General features: G+C 38.7%; 1 protein-coding gene across 2 annotated transcripts in view; it reads right to left on the reverse strand.

Annotated features, from left to right (window-relative positions):
* The window catches only part of CCDC88A (coiled-coil domain containing 88A), a 93,861-nt gene that overhangs the window by 44,182 nt on the left and 30,425 nt on the right, over nt 1-19,254 (reverse strand). For both annotated transcript variants that reach the window (XM_083373193.1, XM_083373192.1), the window contains exons 9-17: nt 16,784-16,865; nt 15,636-15,794; nt 14,641-14,787; nt 12,899-13,043; nt 11,817-12,001; nt 10,783-10,920; nt 8,416-9,486; nt 6,130-6,257; nt 687-828 (exon numbers count right to left, since the gene is read on the reverse strand). In XM_083373193.1, the coding sequence (XP_083229319.1) occupies nt 687-828; nt 6,130-6,257; nt 8,416-9,486; nt 10,783-10,920; nt 11,817-12,001; nt 12,899-13,043; nt 14,641-14,787; nt 15,636-15,794; nt 16,784-16,865 (2,197 nt within the window). The remainder of the gene's footprint in view (nt 1-686; nt 829-6,129; nt 6,258-8,415; nt 9,487-10,782; nt 10,921-11,816; nt 12,002-12,898; nt 13,044-14,640; nt 14,788-15,635; nt 15,795-16,783; nt 16,866-19,254) is intronic.

Consider the following 19,254-nt stretch of genomic DNA (forward strand, 5'->3'; position numbering starts at 1 on the left):
TGTTGTCACAAATACCGCATGCAAATATTTAGTATTTGTTTAGCCCATATCAAGATTTTTTTCCTAATGAATGCATTGTTAATTATTCCATTATTTCATTTATGATTCATCAAGGATCATACAGACCAATACATGTTCAGTCTACATGCTATACCATTTGGAGTGCACCTTACTGAACAGAGATAGAATTCAGTTTCCAAGCACTCAAAAGAATTCTAAATCTAAACATTCTTATGACTCAATAACTTTTAAACTATATTTTAAATGATCTTTGTTTTGTATAAAATTCAAGAGTCAATATTAATAAAAATAGAAATAGTATGATGCAAAAATTAATACTACCCATCATTTTAGAGTAATTGGGAGCCAGCCAGCCAGAATAAATCAAATAGGGGCAAAAGAGGGGCAGAAAGAGTATAGTGAAAAGAATTCTGGTGAGCTAAGGCCTAACAGCTATTCCCCCACTTTCCTATTTTGGAAAAAAGAAACAGTTTAACAGTGGAAAAGTACAAGTTGTGGAAAACTATACTTTAACAATGCTTTTGCTTTCAAATTAGCTGTGCTTGTAAACAGTAAACATTTTTAACTTACAGATTTGCAGTTTAATAAATGTAAACTTTTTATGAACTTAAAAATAAGTTGCAGTTACTACATCACAAGAGAGATGGGAACATGTTTTAACTTACTATCTTAAGCTCTTGGCGCAGCTGTCGGTTTAGATTAGTCGATTCTTCTAATCGTGCTTCCAAAGCAGCAATTTTTTCTTCTTTTATTTCAAGTGATTTCTTCAGTGTGGACTCCAGCCTTGACTCCAAAAGTTTGTACTTACTGTTTAATGAAATAATTTTAATGAAGTTGTCATTATTAGTAATTCACTTTACATAAATCATAACCTTTAGGTCAACTTAATGAATTTGAAAGTGCTAAACTGTCAGTTTTGGAATATTTATATGAGGAAAAAAACACTGCTCCCAGATGTCAAGAGTGTGCACGTGTTCAAAGCGTGACCTGAATCTATTAGGGCCAAGAGGCCACACCCTTGACCTGATTTTCTTATCTGGACGGTGGTTGGATGATCTTGGTGGGGGCTTTCCACTTACTATGCCCCTGTCATGGACCGATCATCACCTCCTGCGGCTGGTCTTCCATTTTGCCACCCCTCGCCGTGGAGGTACGGAGCCAACTAGATGGTACCGCCCCAGACGCCTAATGGATCCTGAGAGATTCCAAGCGGCGCTGGGGTCTCCACCTGCCTCCATTGCTCACAGCTCGGCGGATGCCTTAGTGGAAGCCTGGGAAAGGGCAGCCACTGAGGCACTCGACCGGGTTGTACCCTTGCGGCCCCTGACCCGGCGCAGATCCCAGCGAGCTCCATGGTTCTCCGCGGAGCTCCGGGAGATGAAGCGGCGGAAACGGGGCCTAGAGAGCTGCTGGAGGTCCAGCCGATCTGAACCCGACCGATTGCGGTTAAGAACCTACATTAGGTCTTATCTCGCTGCGATGAGGGAGGCGAGGTGTAATTACTTCTCTACCCTCATCGCGTCCGCAGACAATTGCCCGGCCGCCTTGTTTAGGGTGACTCGCTCCCTTCTTAATCAGGAGGTGAGGGAGGATCCCTTGCAGGGTCGTGCCGAGGAGTTTGGTCAACATCTGTCGGATAAAATCGCTCGGATTCGGACCGGTTTGGACTCCAGCTGGGCAGAGTCTGACGATCAGGACACGGGCGGTCTTGTCAATGTTATCTGGGAGGAGTTCGATTCTGTGACCCCTGATGAAGTGGACAGGATTATGGGGAAGCTGAGTTCCACCACATGCTTATTGGACCCGTGCCCTTCTTGGCTGGTTTACGCAGCTAGGGAGAGGACACGAGGCTGGCTCCAGGCGGTTATATCTGCTTCTTTGAGTGAGGGTTATTTCCCCACCGTCTTGAAGGAGGCGGTGGTGAGACCTCTCCTCAAGAAGCCTGCCTTGGACCCAGCTGTATTGAACAACTTCCGTCCAGTCTCCAACCTTCGCTTTCTTGCGAAGGTTGTTGAGAGTGTGGTGGCGCATCAGCTCCCTCTGGTCCTGGATGAAGCGGATTATCTGGACCCTTACCAATCGGGTTTCAGGCCCGGGCACAGCACGGAGACGGCATTGGTCGCTCTGGTGAATGATCTCTGGAGGGCTCGGGATAGGGGGTATTCCTCTGTCCTAGTCCTATTAGACCTCTCGGCGGCTTTTGATACCATCGACCATGGTATCTTGCTGCAGCGTCTCAGGGGATTGGGAGTGGGAGGCACGGTTTTTCAGTGGTTCTCCTCCTATCTCCTGGGACGCTCGCAGTCGGTGTTGGCAGGGGGGCAGAGGTCGTCCCCTAGGACTCTCGCTTGTGGAGTTCCTCAGGGGTCGGTCCTCTCGCCTCTCCTGTTCAACATCTATATGAAACCGCTGGGTGAGATCATTCGTGGTTTTGGAGTTGGGTATCATCAATATGCTGATGATACCCAACTTTTTATTTCGACCCCAAACCACCCCAGTGATGCCCTCGCTGTGATGTCCCGTTGCCTGGAGGCGGTTCGGGTCTGGATGGGGAGGAACAGACTTCAACTCAACCCTGACAAGACTGAGTGGCTGTACATTCCGGCTTCCCGAGACACCTGGGATGTTCCACCTCTTTCTACGGGGGGTGAGCTTTTACCCCCTGTGGATAGGGCTCGCAACTTGGGAGTCCTCCTAGATTCACGACTCACTTTGGAGGATCACATAGTGGCCGTGACTAGGGGGGCTTTTGCCCAGGTTCGCCTGGTGCGCCAGTTGCGGCCCTATCTGGATCGGGAGGCCTTGTGTACGGTCACTCATGCGCTCGTGACCTCTCGCCTAGACTACTGTAACGCTCTCTACATGGGACTTCCCTTGAAGACTACTCGGAGGCTCCAACTGGTACAGAATGCGGCCGCGAGAGTTGTCTTGGGAGTTTCCCGGTACTCCCATGTTACACCTTTGCTCCGTGAGCTGCATTGGTTGCCAGTTGTCTTCCGGGTAAGGTTCAAGGTTTTGGTTATGATCTTTAAGTCCCTACATGGCATGGGTCCGCGATACCTCGAGGACCACCTGCTGCCGGCGTCGACTCCCCTCCGCCCTGTGCGCGCCCACAGAGAGGGCCTCCTCAGGGTGCCTCCTGTCAAGGAATGTCGACTGGTGGCCCCCAGGGGGAGGGCCTTCTCTGTGGGTGCTCCGGCGTTATGGAATCAACTGCCGGTCGAGCTCCGGATGGCATCAGACCTCCGATCCTTCCGTCGCGGGTTGAAGACCCATTTATTTGAACTAGCGGGTCTGGCCTGATGGGGGTACTTGGGTTTTTTATTGGTTTGTTTTAGTATTCTGGTTTTAACTTGGGCATTAATTTAATTATTTTTTAATGTTTGTATTGGTGTTTATATTTATGCCCTGTGAACCGCCCTGAGTCCCTTTGGGAGAAGGGCGGTATAAAAATCTCAATAAATTAAATTAAAATTAAATTAAAGAATTTTTTACTCATAATCCCAGTGTTACAAAAATATAAATACCTATTTTCATATTTCAATATTTCTTTCACAGTGGCTCTGTTTTTAATCTGTTCTGGTTTTAATATTGTTGGCCTTTTTTGTATTATGTTTTGTATTACAGTTTGATTAATGTATTTTGTTTTGTTTTAAAGACAACAATTGTTTCATGATATCAAACATTTTGTTTGATTTTGATTTGATTGTTATATCTCGGTCCCCTGCCGACGTCGTCAGAATGAAAGCCTGTGGCTGGCAGGTTTGCTTATATAGCTAGCTGTAATATAGCTAGCTGTTTCAATAATCTGCTCATAGAGCGCATAACCGGTCTACCTGCCTCTCGTTTTCCCCCAGTCGGTCGTATTGGTCCTAATTGCATCGCATCTGCCTGTGTATGTTTGAATCCTGGCGCGAGGGGCGGGTATTTACACACACACACACACACACACACACACGAGCAGAAATAAAAATGGATACATTGTAAAAAATGCAATGATGCCAGAAATGTGTTATCTACCATAAAACTATTTAAATGTTAATAAACTGTTTTCTAGTATGGTCTGCGGCCTGGTACCGGGCCACAGGAATAGCTGCCAAGGCCTCACTTGTGGTAGTACTGCCGCACGGGTGCTACTAGCCCCATTTGTGCGTGTGTGGGGTGCTAGCAGTGCCACCAGCATCACAAGGGCACCATTGGCCTGTTTGCGGATGCGCCAGGGTGCCAATGGCCTGTTTGTGCATGTGTGCGGGTGCTAGCAGCCCATTTGCGCATGCATGCATTAGCACCTCCACCATGCGTGGGCTCTGTGTGCACATTTCCGTGCTCCTCCCTTTTCTTTCAGGCTGCCAAGCCGGCCTAAATAATACACTGTAATTATACATCTAAATTTTCATATTACCATGAATCCTACTTAACCTAACAATATAAAGCATGCAGTTTTAGATAAATTTTCTCACTCCACTTTACTCCTCTTCTGATCCAATCACTTCTCACCGATCTAATTCTACACTTTTAAGAACTATTGATGGAACAAATAACAGATGTATTTTAAAATAGAAAAAAAACTGTTATTTTCCTTGAGGCTGCAGATTGAAAACTTGTTGCAAGATATAAAATAATAAAACTGATTAACTTAAGAGATAAAATATACTAAATCTCCCATGATCATTATCTTAATCACTGCTAATAATAGACTGAAGTACCAACTATTATTCTCAATTGACATAAGAACTAGTCAGAAGCTGAAATTCTGCCTTTCTTAACAAACCTTTCTCCATTTCCATAGGCTATACCATCAAGTAAAGAATATACCACACAAACGTTTGCATACTACTGGTATTACATTTGAAGATATAGCAAGCTAAGAATAATCAAAATAATTTCAGACAAAATGGGTTGTTGTTTTTTGTCTGAAAGATATGATCTGAAAAGAATTTTATTACTAGACTCCAGAATCTAATTTCTAAAACCAAATTTTAAAAAGTGTGATACATTTTCTGTTACCCTTTCTGCTACACCATAGAGCAACTATTTATTAGTTGCAGCATTTCTTATAATAAAAATCTGACAAGATGACTGAAGGAAGTGCCTATTTTCTCAGAAGGTTTTTATGAGCAATAGACCTTTAAAAGAACAAGGTAGAAATATTTTTAGAATAAAATAGAATAAAAGAATTGGAACGGACCTTGGAGGTCTTCTAGTCCAACCCAGTTTAGGCAGGAAATCCTATACTATTTCAGACAAATGATTGTCCAATCTCTTAAAAACTTCTAGTGTTGGAGCATTCACAACTTCTGGAGCCACTCATTAAATGTTCTGTCAGAAAATTTCTCTTTAGTTCTAGGTTGCTTCTCTCCTTGATTATTTTCTATCCATTGCTTCTTGTCCTGCCCTCAGGTGCTTTGGAGAATAGCTTGACTCCCTCTTCTTTGTGGCAACCCCTGAGATATTAGAACACTGCTATCATGTCAACCTTAGTCCTTCTTTTCATTAAACTAGACATACCCAATTCCAGCAACTGTTCATTATATGTTTTAGCCTCCATGGTCTGATCTTTTTGCACTTCTCTGTACTCTTTCTAGATCTCAACCAGTGGTGGGATTCAGCCACTTTGCACCGGTTCAGTAGAACCAGTAGCTAATTTTTTGTTGACTTTGGTGAACTGGCTGAAGCCCTAGTCCTTTTTCACAAAGCCCAGTATGGAATGCCGGAGGTGTGTGGACGCCACTTCCGGAAGTCCGTTCTGAGCCATGGAGACCTCCCAGGCCCAGAACAGCCCACTGGAAGTCTGTGGATGCCACTTCCAAAAGTCTGTTCTGAGCTGGGGAGGCCTCCCAGGTCCAGAATGGCCAATTGGATGTTTGTGGACACCACTTCTGGAAGTCTGTTCTGAGCCAGGGAGGCTTCCCAGGCCCAGAATGGACTTCTGGAAGCAGTGTCCACGCAGATAACTGGTTGTTCAGGTATTGAATCCCACTACTGGTCTTCACATCTTTTTTACATCATGGTGACCAAAACTGGATACAATATGTGGCCTTACCAAGGCTTATTAATATTATGGAGTTTCCCCCCATCTAATCCAAAGAATCTTTTACATACTCATACCTGTCATCAGTACTCTGCTCATCATGCAAAAGACGTTCCTTGTTTAAACCTATCTTTTCAAGTTCATGTGTAAGCTTTTCCAACTCATTATTCATCTGCTGTGTCTTCAGTTTTTCATTCACCAAATCCTTAAAACAAAGCAATTTGTTACAAGATATAACAAAGGAGACACACATTTTCAGAAATTCCTAGAAAGGTTCCTGTCAACTCATGCTTGTGTCAAACAGTACAAAATCGGTCAAATTTGTTTAATATAAACAAAATAAGATACAGAAAAAGATAACTGTCATCTTCAACTCTCTCTTTACTATTACAATACTGCATTAAAATCTAGAAGATCAGCAGTTGAGAACAAAGTAAAATGTATATGATTTATATATTCAATAATGTCTTTGCTTTAGTGAAAAACTTTTTTTACTTCTGTAAGTTATCATTCTTGATATTTTTAAATCCTCCTTAAAACCAATGTTTTTATATATTCTTTGTTCTACCTATGCTAGTTTCTCAAACTTCTGGTTCTGGATCTATAAGTTTCAGGAAAATTACACACGATCAAACAACTATGTGGATAGGACTGATAAAATTCTCTACTTTCTGCTATGACAAAGTTACCATTAGACACAAATGGCAGCCATTTAACCAAATTTTAAAAATCCAAAAAAGTAGAAGAAATAATCTAAAGCAGAATGTCAAACTCTCAACATCACATGATGTCGCGCAATGTATTGGGACGGTTTTGCCATTGCCGGCAATGGGATGGGTGCGGTTTCCGGATAACGCGTCCGGCTCACAGGCCGGCAGCTTGACACCCCTGATCTAGAGAATGTCCTAAAACATTTAGGAATTTACAAAGATTACTTCAATAGTAGCTCTTTTCAATGAAATTGCTATACTTTGTTCACAGTATCTAGGCTATACCTCTGCTAAAGAGTTTTTTAGTTTTCCCTGTTCTGTATTCCTATATGTTCCTTTAAAACAGGCATGTCAAACTGCTGGCCCGCAGGCTGGATGCGTCACGCCAAAACCGCACCACCCCATTGCTGGCAATGGGAAAAAAATCACAATATGTCATGCGACATCGCAAGTTTGACATGCCTGCTTTAAAATAAAAACCTGCTTCATGTTTTCAAAATGATCCAAACTTTTTCATACAGAGAGAATGAATGTCAATTGAAATCAGCCTATGTTACATATAACTAACCTAAAAAATAACATTTCAAATAGAGTCAAGGATATTACTGTACTATTCTGTTCACTTTGGAAGGATAGTTACTGAAGCTGAAGCATAAATATTTTGGCCACCTAATGAGAAGCAAGGACTTGTTGGAAAAGATCCTGATGTTGAGAAAGATTAGGCAAAAGGAGAAGGGGATGGATGATTAGATAGTAATTGAAGCAATAAACATGAATTTGGGCAAATGTCAGGAGACAATGGGGACTGGGACTGGCATGTTATGGTCCATAGGGTTGTGAAGAGTCTGGTGTGATTTAGCAACTGAACAACTACTACAAAAATCCTGTTCACTATGGACAAACAAATCAGCAGTAAGGTTTACAAATACCACTGTGTTTTTGATTCAATATGTTCTTCTTTAAAAAAACTAACTCCATTATTTCTTTTTATTAAGAACAGCAGGATGATGTTTGATTGATTGGTCTTACAATTAAGTAGCTTCTGTGCAATGTCAATCAGAATATATTACAGTATAATTTTCACTGTTTCTACTGTTGTTTTATAGCAAAAAAGCTATGACTAGGATAAAACAGTGATGTAAAGTTGTACAACCTCTTTGTTGATTAACTAAATGCACAATGTTAGGAGGAAAAAAACTGAAAAAGGAAAGTGGAAGCTATTACTTAATTTTGAAGGGGGATAATTTATATGTCACAAAAGAGACCTGGAGAAGGAGATTGCTGTATGACAGAAATATAGTTAAATGTCAATTAATTGCATTAAAAAACATCCTTTCAAGAAATGTCCAATAGCAGTTCAGCAGCTATGGTGTGGAAAAACCAAAGTACAAGTACTCATTGAACTGACACATCTAACTATATTTATATATTATATGGAAGCCCATAAAATAGTACAAACTTAGTGTCTTAAAACATCTAAACAATATTTCTGAATCTGAGTTTATAAAGAGGTTTTAACAGTACGTCTAAATAAATTAAAATACAAATAATTTTTGATCAGTAAATTACCGTTGAAATAACATTGATATATAACTAGTACATTACAGCTATGTTCTTTATAATGAGAGCATATCATGCAATAGTGGACATTACCTCACGTAATGTGACAAGTGTTTTTTTGTCAATGGTAGCTCTTTTTACAAGCTCTTTATTTTCCTTTTCCACTTCTTTTAGACGAATAGATGCTTCTTTACATAAACCAATTTCTTTAAAGAGTGACTTGTTCTCTTTTTCCAGGTGACCTATTTTCACATTATTTTCTTCTAGTGTGTTATCCATAACATCTGCTTGTTGCCTGAGCCTTTTATTCTCTTTCTCTAGCTGTTTCTTATCTTTTTCCAGCTGGGTTGTCTCTTGCTCCAAAAGTTTATTCTCTTTTTCTAATTTTTCTAAACGTTTACTGGAGATTTTGAGTTCCTCAAGATTTTTTTGCAGGGTTTGATTTTCTGACTCCAGTTCTTGTAATTCACTTTCTAGATGCTGAATTTTTTTGTTGTTGTTTTCTAGGGTTTTCTGCAACCTTTGGTTTTCTGTATCCAAGCCTTGATAACTCACTTCTAAACGTTCTGTCTTTTTAAAGGACGTTTTCATAAGCTCCAGGCTCTTCTGTAGCTGGCCTTTCTCACTTTCCAGTTCTTTATTTTCTAGTTCTAACTGAGCCATCTTGATATTGGTACTCTTCAAAGATTCAACAGTTCTCCTGAGTTCTAAGTTTTCTTCATCAAGTTGTGCGTTCTCTTTCTCTAAGGACTCTAACTGAAAGCTGAGATTTTTCAGATTATCTAAAGCCTTTTTCAGCTTTCTGTTTTCAACATCTAGACTGGAATTCTCTTGTTCTAAAGAATCGATTTTTTCACATGTAATTTTTAAATTAGTAATCCTTTTCTGTAATAGTTCATTTTCTTTTTCAAGATGATGAACTTCTTTCTCCAACTCATCCATTCTTTCTCCCCTTTCTTTATAATGTTCCAACTCTTTTTTAATTTGCTTCTTTTCAAATTCTATTTTACTCAATTTGCTGCTTGTCTCCTTGATAGACTCATGGAGAATTTTATTTTCCTTCTCAATATCTTTTACTCTTGCTTCAGCACTGATTTGTGAACGCTGTCGAAGTGAAGTGACAGTTTGATTCAAGTGTTCAATTTCCTGTTCCAGGATTTTAATCTAATTCATTGAAATGAAAAATGCAAGTTTAAATCAGGTATGGGTATTTTGTAGTTAGATAATATAAATGGCTTCTAAGAGTTAAGTTTGAAAAGAATGCATTTTACAGTCTAAATTATAAATTAAGTTTTGACCTGCAGTGAGGCAGTTAACATTATTTTATCACCCTATACGTACTTCAATCCAAACATCTCATATTCAAATTAGTAGAGGGCAGGCATTTTGAGAAGCTAGTAGAGTTCTTCCTTAAGCACTGTATCAATTTAATCAATAGGAAGGTTTCTCTTTGATAAAGAATGGGTGTCAGAAAGCTAAAAGCCTGGAAGAAGGACTTTTTTTGGTCAAAGATTATAAGAGTTTGGCTTACTCTTTAACTCTTTAGCAAAAGAAAAAAGAAAAGAAAACGTGGACAAAGACATTAGGCAAATAGAGCTAATTATATTATCAACTCAAATCATTTCTTGAGTTAGTCAAGAAAAAAGACTTGAACTATTCTGTCACACACTCTAGGGATAATGAGCAAATTTTCTGGACAAATTGCCTCCCACTTGAATCATTTGTTTCTTCAAAGAATATACATGTATTCTAGTTAATCAGATGTGAAAGGGAAGGGCTGCTTGCTCACTGAAAGGCTAATCATTAATGCATATGGTTTCTGCTTCCTGCCTTCTTGTATATTGTGTGGAAAAAGCTAGTTCTCAGAAAATTGACAATTTGAGATTTAAACACAAATACATATAAATAATAAAAAGAATTTAAAACTATTCATATAAAAACCACAGTAGGAAAACTAGATCAACATTAACTTATTTTATATAATATTCTAAAACATGAGTAATATTGCTGATAGAAATATTTTCATTCCAACAGAATATTTTTTCTGAAGTACAAAGACCAGTGAAATATCTGCTGATTTCTTGAAACTATAATAGCATACAAGATTCCAGTGCCACAGATAGTGGTATCTACAATCCAAAACTCTCTCAAATTATTTTAAAGATTTAATTTAATCTCAAGAAAGAATTCCAATCATTCATGATATTTCAGAATGAGTTTGGAAGATTTTGCTATATTGTGAGGTTTAAGATACAATATTTGTTTTTGTTCTTAAATTCTGAAAATATAAAATTGATTGCTGATATTATACAAAAAAGAAGTTGTACAAAATCATTCTATTCTTATGACAGTTTCTGTTAGATTAAGAACATTTTATCAAAACACCAGAGAATATTATTATTGTTTAAATTATTATTTAAACATAGAAATCTCAATAAAACAAATATCTGTGTATATTACCTGTCTCTCTGAATTTTCTCTCAAAGTTTCAATCGTTTTTTCAAGCTGTGCTTTTTCTTTCATGAGATCTTTGCAAAGATTCTGACTACTCTGATGACTCTGTTTCTCTTCAGTAAATTCGTTCCTAAGTCCTTCAAGCTGTAGGGAAATTCACCAAATTTAAATTTTGATTTAATAAAATTCAGGTTTATATGCTTTTTGAAGGAACAGATTAAATAATATTTTCCTATATCAAAAGTCTATCAGGAATGAAATTTTAATAAAAGAAAAATTGCATTTAAGATGTTATGCCATTAGGAAAGGTTCCTAAACGAGTCTTTCAACAGAAACTGCCAAATGTTTCAATATACAATACCTTAGAAAATATAAAAACATAAAAAGTTGCTTTACATAAAATATTTTGTATTTTTATTATCATGTTAAAATTTTATATGGGAAGAAACCAAACATGCTCATATTTATGTTTTTCTGCTTAAAAATTATACTTCTTTCCATGGGATATCTAAAACATTAGATTAAAAAGAGAACTTTAAAGAGAGAGATTAGGATAACAGGTCCAGGGGTAAGATGCCCATGAGGATTAAAAATTAACTGGGGCTCTATTTATCCATATCTCAATTTTAATTTCTCTCTCATTCACCTCGCGGCCTTCTTTGTATTCAGTCCTTATAATCCTCTATCACAACAAATATTCACCGATTTTGTTGCTTACCTTGACTTTGCTAACATTCATTCACCTTTCCACCCTATGTGTTCTCTTCCATCTCTTCTCTATTTTCTCTCCAAAATTATATATTAACGGAAAGTCCTAATGAATTCTATATTAAAATCCCCCCAAATGAATATTATTCCACTAGCACAGCCAATAAAATTGATAGGAGTATTATTATATACAAGGGGATAAACAGAAATGGACAGATGCAATTACGTTTACGGTAGCAGCACTGTTCTTTTGATATATTGACAAAAGCTAAATTTATAGAATACCATTAGTATATAACATCTTTCTAACAGAATCATAAAATAACTGATACCTTTTTATTTAACCTTTGATTTTCTCTTTCCATTTTCATTAGTTTTGAGTTATTGCCTTCTACGGAACCCATTGCATTTTGTAATTCTTCTACTGTTTTTAATAAAGTTTGGTTTTCCATTTCTAGTTTTAATAATCTACTTGATGTCAGTTCATTCACTTCATGACCAAGCGACTTCTGTGGCACTGTTGAGTTAAAATGGAAGGTAAAAAGGATATCTAAACCATTACTTATATATAATTAGAAAAGGTCAGCATAGTATAAAGCAAGCGTCTCCAACCTGTGGTCTGCGGCCCACTACCGGGCCACGGCCTCCTGGCCATGGAACAGGCTGGCCAGTGTGCGCACGTGTGCGTGTGCACTTACCCCCACTTGCAGCGGTGCTGGTACGCAAACGGGGCACCACGTGGTGAAAGCAGGGCAGTGCTAGCGCCCATGTGGCAAAAATCGGGTGGTGCTAGCAAGTGTCATGCAGGTGCTAGCTCTGCCCCATTTGTGTTGCACATGCTCGCGGCCCTGTTTGTGTGTCCTCACGTGCAAAATGCTTCCCCCTCCCTTTCCCTCCAGTCTGCCGAGAAATAGCTTCAGCTATTGTTTCCTTTTTTCAAAAAGAATATCAATACCAAGCTTAAATTAATTTTTGAACTTTTTGGATAAGGCACTACTTCCACTTAATCAACCCTGCATAAATTATTTTCAAAAATAACTTTATAACCTAAACAAGATCAATAATGTATAATTAGAGGCTTCATTTAATTTGCTGTGAGATTGGCTGCATCCACTTTCTTGAGTAAATTCCACATTTGAAAAAATCTTTAGAGGCATTTATTCAAGATGAGGAGATATAAAAATTGAAAATAAAAAATAAAATAAAATAAAATAAATTAAAAATGCTAATAACAAGCAAAACTAGCAAGCAGCAAGTATTCCTCTGAATGAACCAATCTGGATGTTACTATTTTCAAATAGCTATGTATTTGGGTCCCCTCAAAGAAAATTGAGAAATATTTGAACCAGTCTTTAAAGAATCTGAATGTTACTTATTTACTATCTGTACAACAAATACGTATAACTTTGTCTACCTTCAGAAATTTCTGATGATCTGTTTATCTGTTCAAGTTCCCAGCCCAAATGTAGCGATTCATCCATACTTTGCTTCTGAGCCATTTCTAGTGACATATTTTCCTCCATAAGTTCCTCAATTTTCTTCCGATCCATATCACGTTCCTTAAACAGTTTCATATAAACGTTCTTTAAAACCTTCTCTTCAAAGGCAACCACATATATTTCAGTAACCAAATTTTAGCCTAATGCTACTGTTTGAAATAAACTATCAGCAGCACAAAACCATCATAATTAAATCTAATGCAAACATACAATGCTTATAAAATATAAGGAATTATGACATTACAAAAATGTCATAAATATTTTAAAACTAAAGATTACAAAACTATTTAAATGGTTTTAAATATTTAGTATTTATAAAATGTTACATAATTCAATTAAAAAGGGCATTGAATTTCCAATTTAATAGAGGTGGAAAAAATCATAATCCAAAGTTCATGTCAGCTTTAGCCACTTATAATATACAGGTAGTCCTCAACTCACAACATTCCTTTAGGGACAGTTCAAAGTTACAATGACACACAAAAAAGTTAACTTTTGACTGTTTTTCACACTTATGACCGTTGCAGCATCCCTGTGGTCACTTGATCAAAATTCAGATGCTTGGCACAAATGGCAATATATTTATGATGGCTGCAATATACCAGAATCATGTGATCAACCTTTGCAACCTTTTGACAAGCAAAGTTAATGGGGAATCCAGACTTGCTTAACAACCATGTTGCTATCTTAACAATTGCAGTGTTTCACTTAACAACAATTGCAAGAAAGGTTGTAAAGGGGGCAAAATTCACAACTGTCTTGCTTAGCCACAGAAATTTTGGACTCAACTGTGGTTGTAAGACGAGAACTACCTGCACAACAGTAAAAGGGCAGTTTTTTAAACTTTCTATTTGCTATTTGAAAAGAAAAATTATTTTGAAAGAAGCCATAAAAAATTTCAACATCAATTCTTCTTTCAGTCTTCAAGTCATTAAATGCCATTTTATTTATTTCTTTTCTGCAGGCAGTCCTCAGGTTCTGAGAGCAATTGGACCAAACGTCCATCACTGAGTGATACAGTAATAAAGTGTGACATCACATGACTACATCACTTAGCAACTGCAATCCAATAGTCCCAATTGCCATTGTAGCCCCAGGACTGTGTAGCATAAGTTCTTCAGCTGGAAGAGGCGAGAGTCGCAAGTAATCAGGCCAGCAGATAAGAGCTGCAATTGAGAATATGGCAGTGCAGTGCAGTGGGCATATTTTGGAAGCTGCAATGGCACTGAACAAGGGGGACCTATGATAAATCCTTATAGTTGTGGGTGTTGCAGCATTCCTGCAGTCATGTGATTGCCATTCAGGTGGTTGGCAACTGGGTCACAATTACAACATCATAGAATACTGCAATCATGTGGTCACACTTTGCAACCTTCACTGCTGGCTTCCAACAAGCTAAGTCAATGGGGAAGCCAGCAGGAAGTTACAAATGGTGATCAGAGGACCACGGAACACTGCAACCGCATAAGATTTGTCTAACAATAACAATTCAAACTATGGAAATTGCTGTCATAAGTTGATGCAGGCACTGATGGCATGCCTTATGACTCCATTGCTTAGCGATGGAGTTCCCAGTCCCAGTTACCATTGGCAACTGAGGACTACCTGTAATTTTCTTCTAAAAAGTGATTTTCCATATCCCATCCTGTATGCTCACCATCTCCATATCGTGGAGTTTAGCTTTTAATTGCAAATTCTCCTTTTCCAATTCATGCAATTTATCAGAACGGGCTCGGGTTCCCTCTAACTGATCTTCCAACATTGTCTTTGTTTCCAGTAATACTTGATTATCTTCTTTTAGCTCCTACAGTAATCAGTGAGAAATATGAAACTGACAATCAAATAAGAAACAAAGTAGTAAGTAAAAAAAGTTAAAATGGCACACACCAAACAAAATGTAAAAACACTTGTTATATTTTACATTAAATTAATGTAACTAATCAATTATGTAATTATCTTTGTTGCTCTTCTCTGCACTCATTCTAGAGTCTCAACATCTTTTTTACATCGTGGTGACCATAACTGGATGCAATATTCCAAGTGCGGTTTTACCAAGGCATTATAAAATGGTATCTCGACTCTATCCCTCTGTTAATGCAGCCTAAAACTGTGTTGGCTTTTTTTACAGATGCAACCACACTGCTGGCTCATACTCCAAGGTCCCTCTCACAATTACTACTATTGAGCCAGGTACCACCTATACTATACCTGTGCATTTGGTTTTTCTTGCCTAAATGTAGAACCTTCCTTTTTTTCACCACTGAATTTCATTTTTTTAGATAACACCCAATGTTCAAGTCTGTCAAGATTCTTATGTATCTTAAGCCAATCTTCTGGAGTGTTGGCTATTCCTGCCAGGCTGGTATCATCTGCAAATCCCCATCTATCCCCTCATCCAAATCATTGATGAAGATGTTGAAGAGTAGTGGGCCTAAAGCAGAACCTTGGGGTACCCCACTGCATATTTCCCTCTATGTAGCAGCAGTTCCATTGAGGACTAATACTAATAGGAGAACACAAATATTTTTAGACCTGTAACATAAAACAAGATCAGCACAAACATAGAATTCTAATCAAATAATAACCTGGTTCATGTAAATATAATCAGTAAAAAATGAACATACATTTAACAAAAATGTAATTTATAATCACCTCTATTCTAGCCTTGTAGAATTCAATATCATGTAGCCTTTCTTTATATCGGCTGAGTTCACTTTCAAGCTTGTCAACCCGGATTGCCTTCTCTCTGAGAGCATCAAGTTCATCCCGATACACTCTGGCAGATCGGGCATCCGAAAGTAAACTCATATTCTAGCAAATAAGTCAAAAAATATTTTGGTGTTTATGAAAACAGTGATTTTTCAGAAAGCAAGAATAATATTATCTATTAGCATGAAATCACAAACATTAGTGTGCATGGAAAAGGGGAAAACAGTAAGCAAATTAACATTAGCATTTATTCAGAATACAAAATCAATACAGTAAGTAGCACAATATATAAGTGGATTCCTATAAGAATTTTCTTACTAACAACATCATTGCATACAAGTTTGTAACTATCTTTTCTTCAAGATCATTAATATTGATATGCTGAGCATTGATTTTATTCTTAAAGAATAATTTTTATAAAACACTGTAACTAGCAACCCTATTTCCCACAGACTAAGGAAGATGGGTAGTTCTTAAATATGGCAAATAAATAACTGAAAATTCATACTTATGATGAAAAAAGACCAGTAGTTATTGAATCTAAACTTATATAATGTTGAAAATTATGTTTTCCTTAATGTATTATTCATTTAGCAATATTACCTGCTTCTTGAATTGTGCAGTTCAAATATCTAATGAGTTAGAATGTTTTCTTTTAGAGCCCAAATACATTATATTAGTTCTGATAATGAGGAAAAATAACACAGGAAATGATCTGCTTGTAGAGAAAAAAAATGTATATAAAATAATGTCAGGTCACTCTTTTCTGAAATTTTTCCAAAGGTATAAATAAAAGTTGATGGAAGCTGCATTCAACACATGCCTCATTTCCTAAATGAAAACTGATTTGCCAAGTTTTAAAAACAGTATACGAAAGATTTCTAAAAAAAAAACCCAAAAACCAGAAAACAACAAATGCACTGGTCAATTCCAGTAATGTTATGATTTTAAGTTTAAGATCCTATGGCCATTATTTAGTTGAAATCTTTTTAATTAAGACCCATTGTTTGAAACATGTATCAATAGAACACAAGCAACTACACTTTACTCCAACAAAACAGTCTCTAACCCATGATCTTGTATTCACAAACCTCTTGTTGAAGTCGCTTTAATTCCGTCTCATTGTGTTCAAGTTCTTGCTTACAATCCAGCAACTGTTCAGTCTTTTCCTCACTAAAAACAAAAACAGAAATGTTTTATTTACAAATATAAAAAAGCATGATTTTGCATTCCAGTTAATAATTGAACAAAGGAAATTTCACCAGTAATTCATAAGTTCATTAAAATGGTAAAAATAAAGCAGTGGTCAAGAATGGACTGAAATATTGCTAAATTCCTTCCCTCTAGTGGCTTTTGCTCCCTGATTTCCTCCTGTTACATCAAAGTACTTCAGATCTGAAAAATAGCTTAACAGGAAATACATAAGACAAAGAAAGCGTATCAACTTCTCCAAATCTCTGTTCCTGATTATTTTTTTCTCCCAAAGCTGCTTTTTAAATGTTTTTACTTATTTATTTTAAATAATAGTGAAACGTATGTACTAGCTCATTAACAGTAGTTGAATCCTCAATTAATACCACAGGTTGAGAAGATTTACATACATTATCCACATACTTCAGTATTCACTAACAATAGCTCTTCAGTCTATCCTTCCTGCAGATGTACAGCTCAAAAGGATCAATTTTCTTCCTTAGAAAGACCAGTTACAGAGAACTTTATTATAGATTCTGGCTTTAATTAATCTGAGGAATACAGAAGCATTTATTTTTGAGTCCTTCAAAAGCAATATTTTCTCCATATTAAGACATTCTCCTTCCCCTTCCAGTTATACAGTAATAGTTAATATTAGCTTACAAATCTGGCAATTTAGTATTATTATTTATTTATTTATTTATTTATTTATTTATTTTATTGTATTTATATACCGCCCTTTCCCAAAGGACTCAGGGCGGTTTACAGGGTGATTAAAAACAAAAAATACAAAAGTTAAAAACAATTAAAAAAAATTATATCAATCCCTGAACAAATAAAAACCCCAATTAAAATTAAAATTAAGATTCTCAGCCTGGGCCAGAGAGCTCGAAGAGCCAGGTCTTCAGGTCCCGGCGGAATGAACGGAGGTCGGGGGCAGTCCTAAGCTCCACTGGCAGCTGGTTCCAGAGGGCAGGCGCACCCACTGAGAAGGTCCTCCCCCTGGGTGTTATCCGCCGGCAATCTTTTACCGGCGGCACCCTGAGAAGACCCTCCCTGTGGGAGCGCACTGGACGAAGGGAGCTCGATGCCAGCAGCAGGTGTTCCCTCAGATATCCCGGACCCTCACCATTCAGGGCTTTATAGGTCATCACCAGCACCTTGAATCTCACCCGGAGGGCAACCGGAAGCCAATGCAGCTCGCGGAGTAGACGTGTTACATGGGAGTATCGGGAAACCCCCATCACAACTCACGCGGCCAAATTCTGCACCAGCTGAAGCCTCCGAGTGGTCCTCAAGGGCAGCCCCATGTAGAGAGCGTTGCAGTAGTCTAAACGGGAGGTCACGAGCGCATGAGTGACTGTGCGTAGGGCATCTCGGTCCAGGTAGGGTCGCAACTGGCACACCAGGCGAACCTGGGCAAAAGCCCCCCTGGTCACGGCTCCTATATGATCTTCAAAGTTGAGCCGGGAGTCAAGGAGGACGCCCAAGTTGTGAACCCTATCAACAGGGGTAACACCTCACCCCCCATCGTTAAAGGTGGAATAGTCTGGTTAACCCGAGATGCCGATATGCACAGCCACTCAGTCTTGGCAGGATTGAGACGAAGCCTGTTTCTCCCCATCCAGACCTAGACCGCCTCCAGGCAACAGGACATCACAGCAAGGGCATCGCTGGGTTGGTTTGGGGTGGAAAGAAAAAGTTGGGTATCATCAGCGTACTGATGATACCCCACTCCGAAACTACGAATGATCTCACCCAGCGGCTTCATATAGATGTTGAACAGGAGGGAAGAGAGAACCGACCCCTGAGGAACTCCACAAACAAGAGGCCTAGGGGTAGATCTCTGCCCTCCCGTCAACACCAACTGCGAACGGCCCAGGAGATAGGAGAACCACCGTAAAACGGTGCCTCCCACTTCCAACCCCCTGAGACGCCGCAGTAGGATACCCTGGTCGATGGTATCAAAAGCCGCTGACAGATCTAATAGGACCAGGACAGAGGAACAACCCCTGTCCCGAGCCCGCCAGAGATCATTCACCAGCGCGACCAATGACGTCTCCGTGCTGTATCCGGGCCTGAAACCTGATTGGTACGGGTCCAGATAATCAGTTTCCTCCAGGAACAGAGGAAGCTGATGTGCCACCACACTCTCAACAACCTTCTCCAAAAAGCGAAGGTTGGAGACTGGACGATAGTTATTTAAAACAGCCGGGTCCAGGACAGGCTTTTTGAGGAGGGGTCTCACCACCGCCTCCTTCAAGGCGGCAGGGAAGACACCCTCCTTCAAAGAAGCAGTTATTACTGCCTGGAACCAGCCTCGTGTCTCCTCCCGGGCCACATAAACCAGCCAGGAGCGGCACGGATCCAA

The sequence above is a fragment of the Vipera ursinii genome, assembly GCF_947247035.1.
Source record: "Vipera ursinii genome assembly, chromosome: 1".
In the NCBI taxonomy this organism is placed as follows: Eukaryota; Metazoa; Chordata; class Lepidosauria; order Squamata; family Viperidae; genus Vipera; species Vipera ursinii.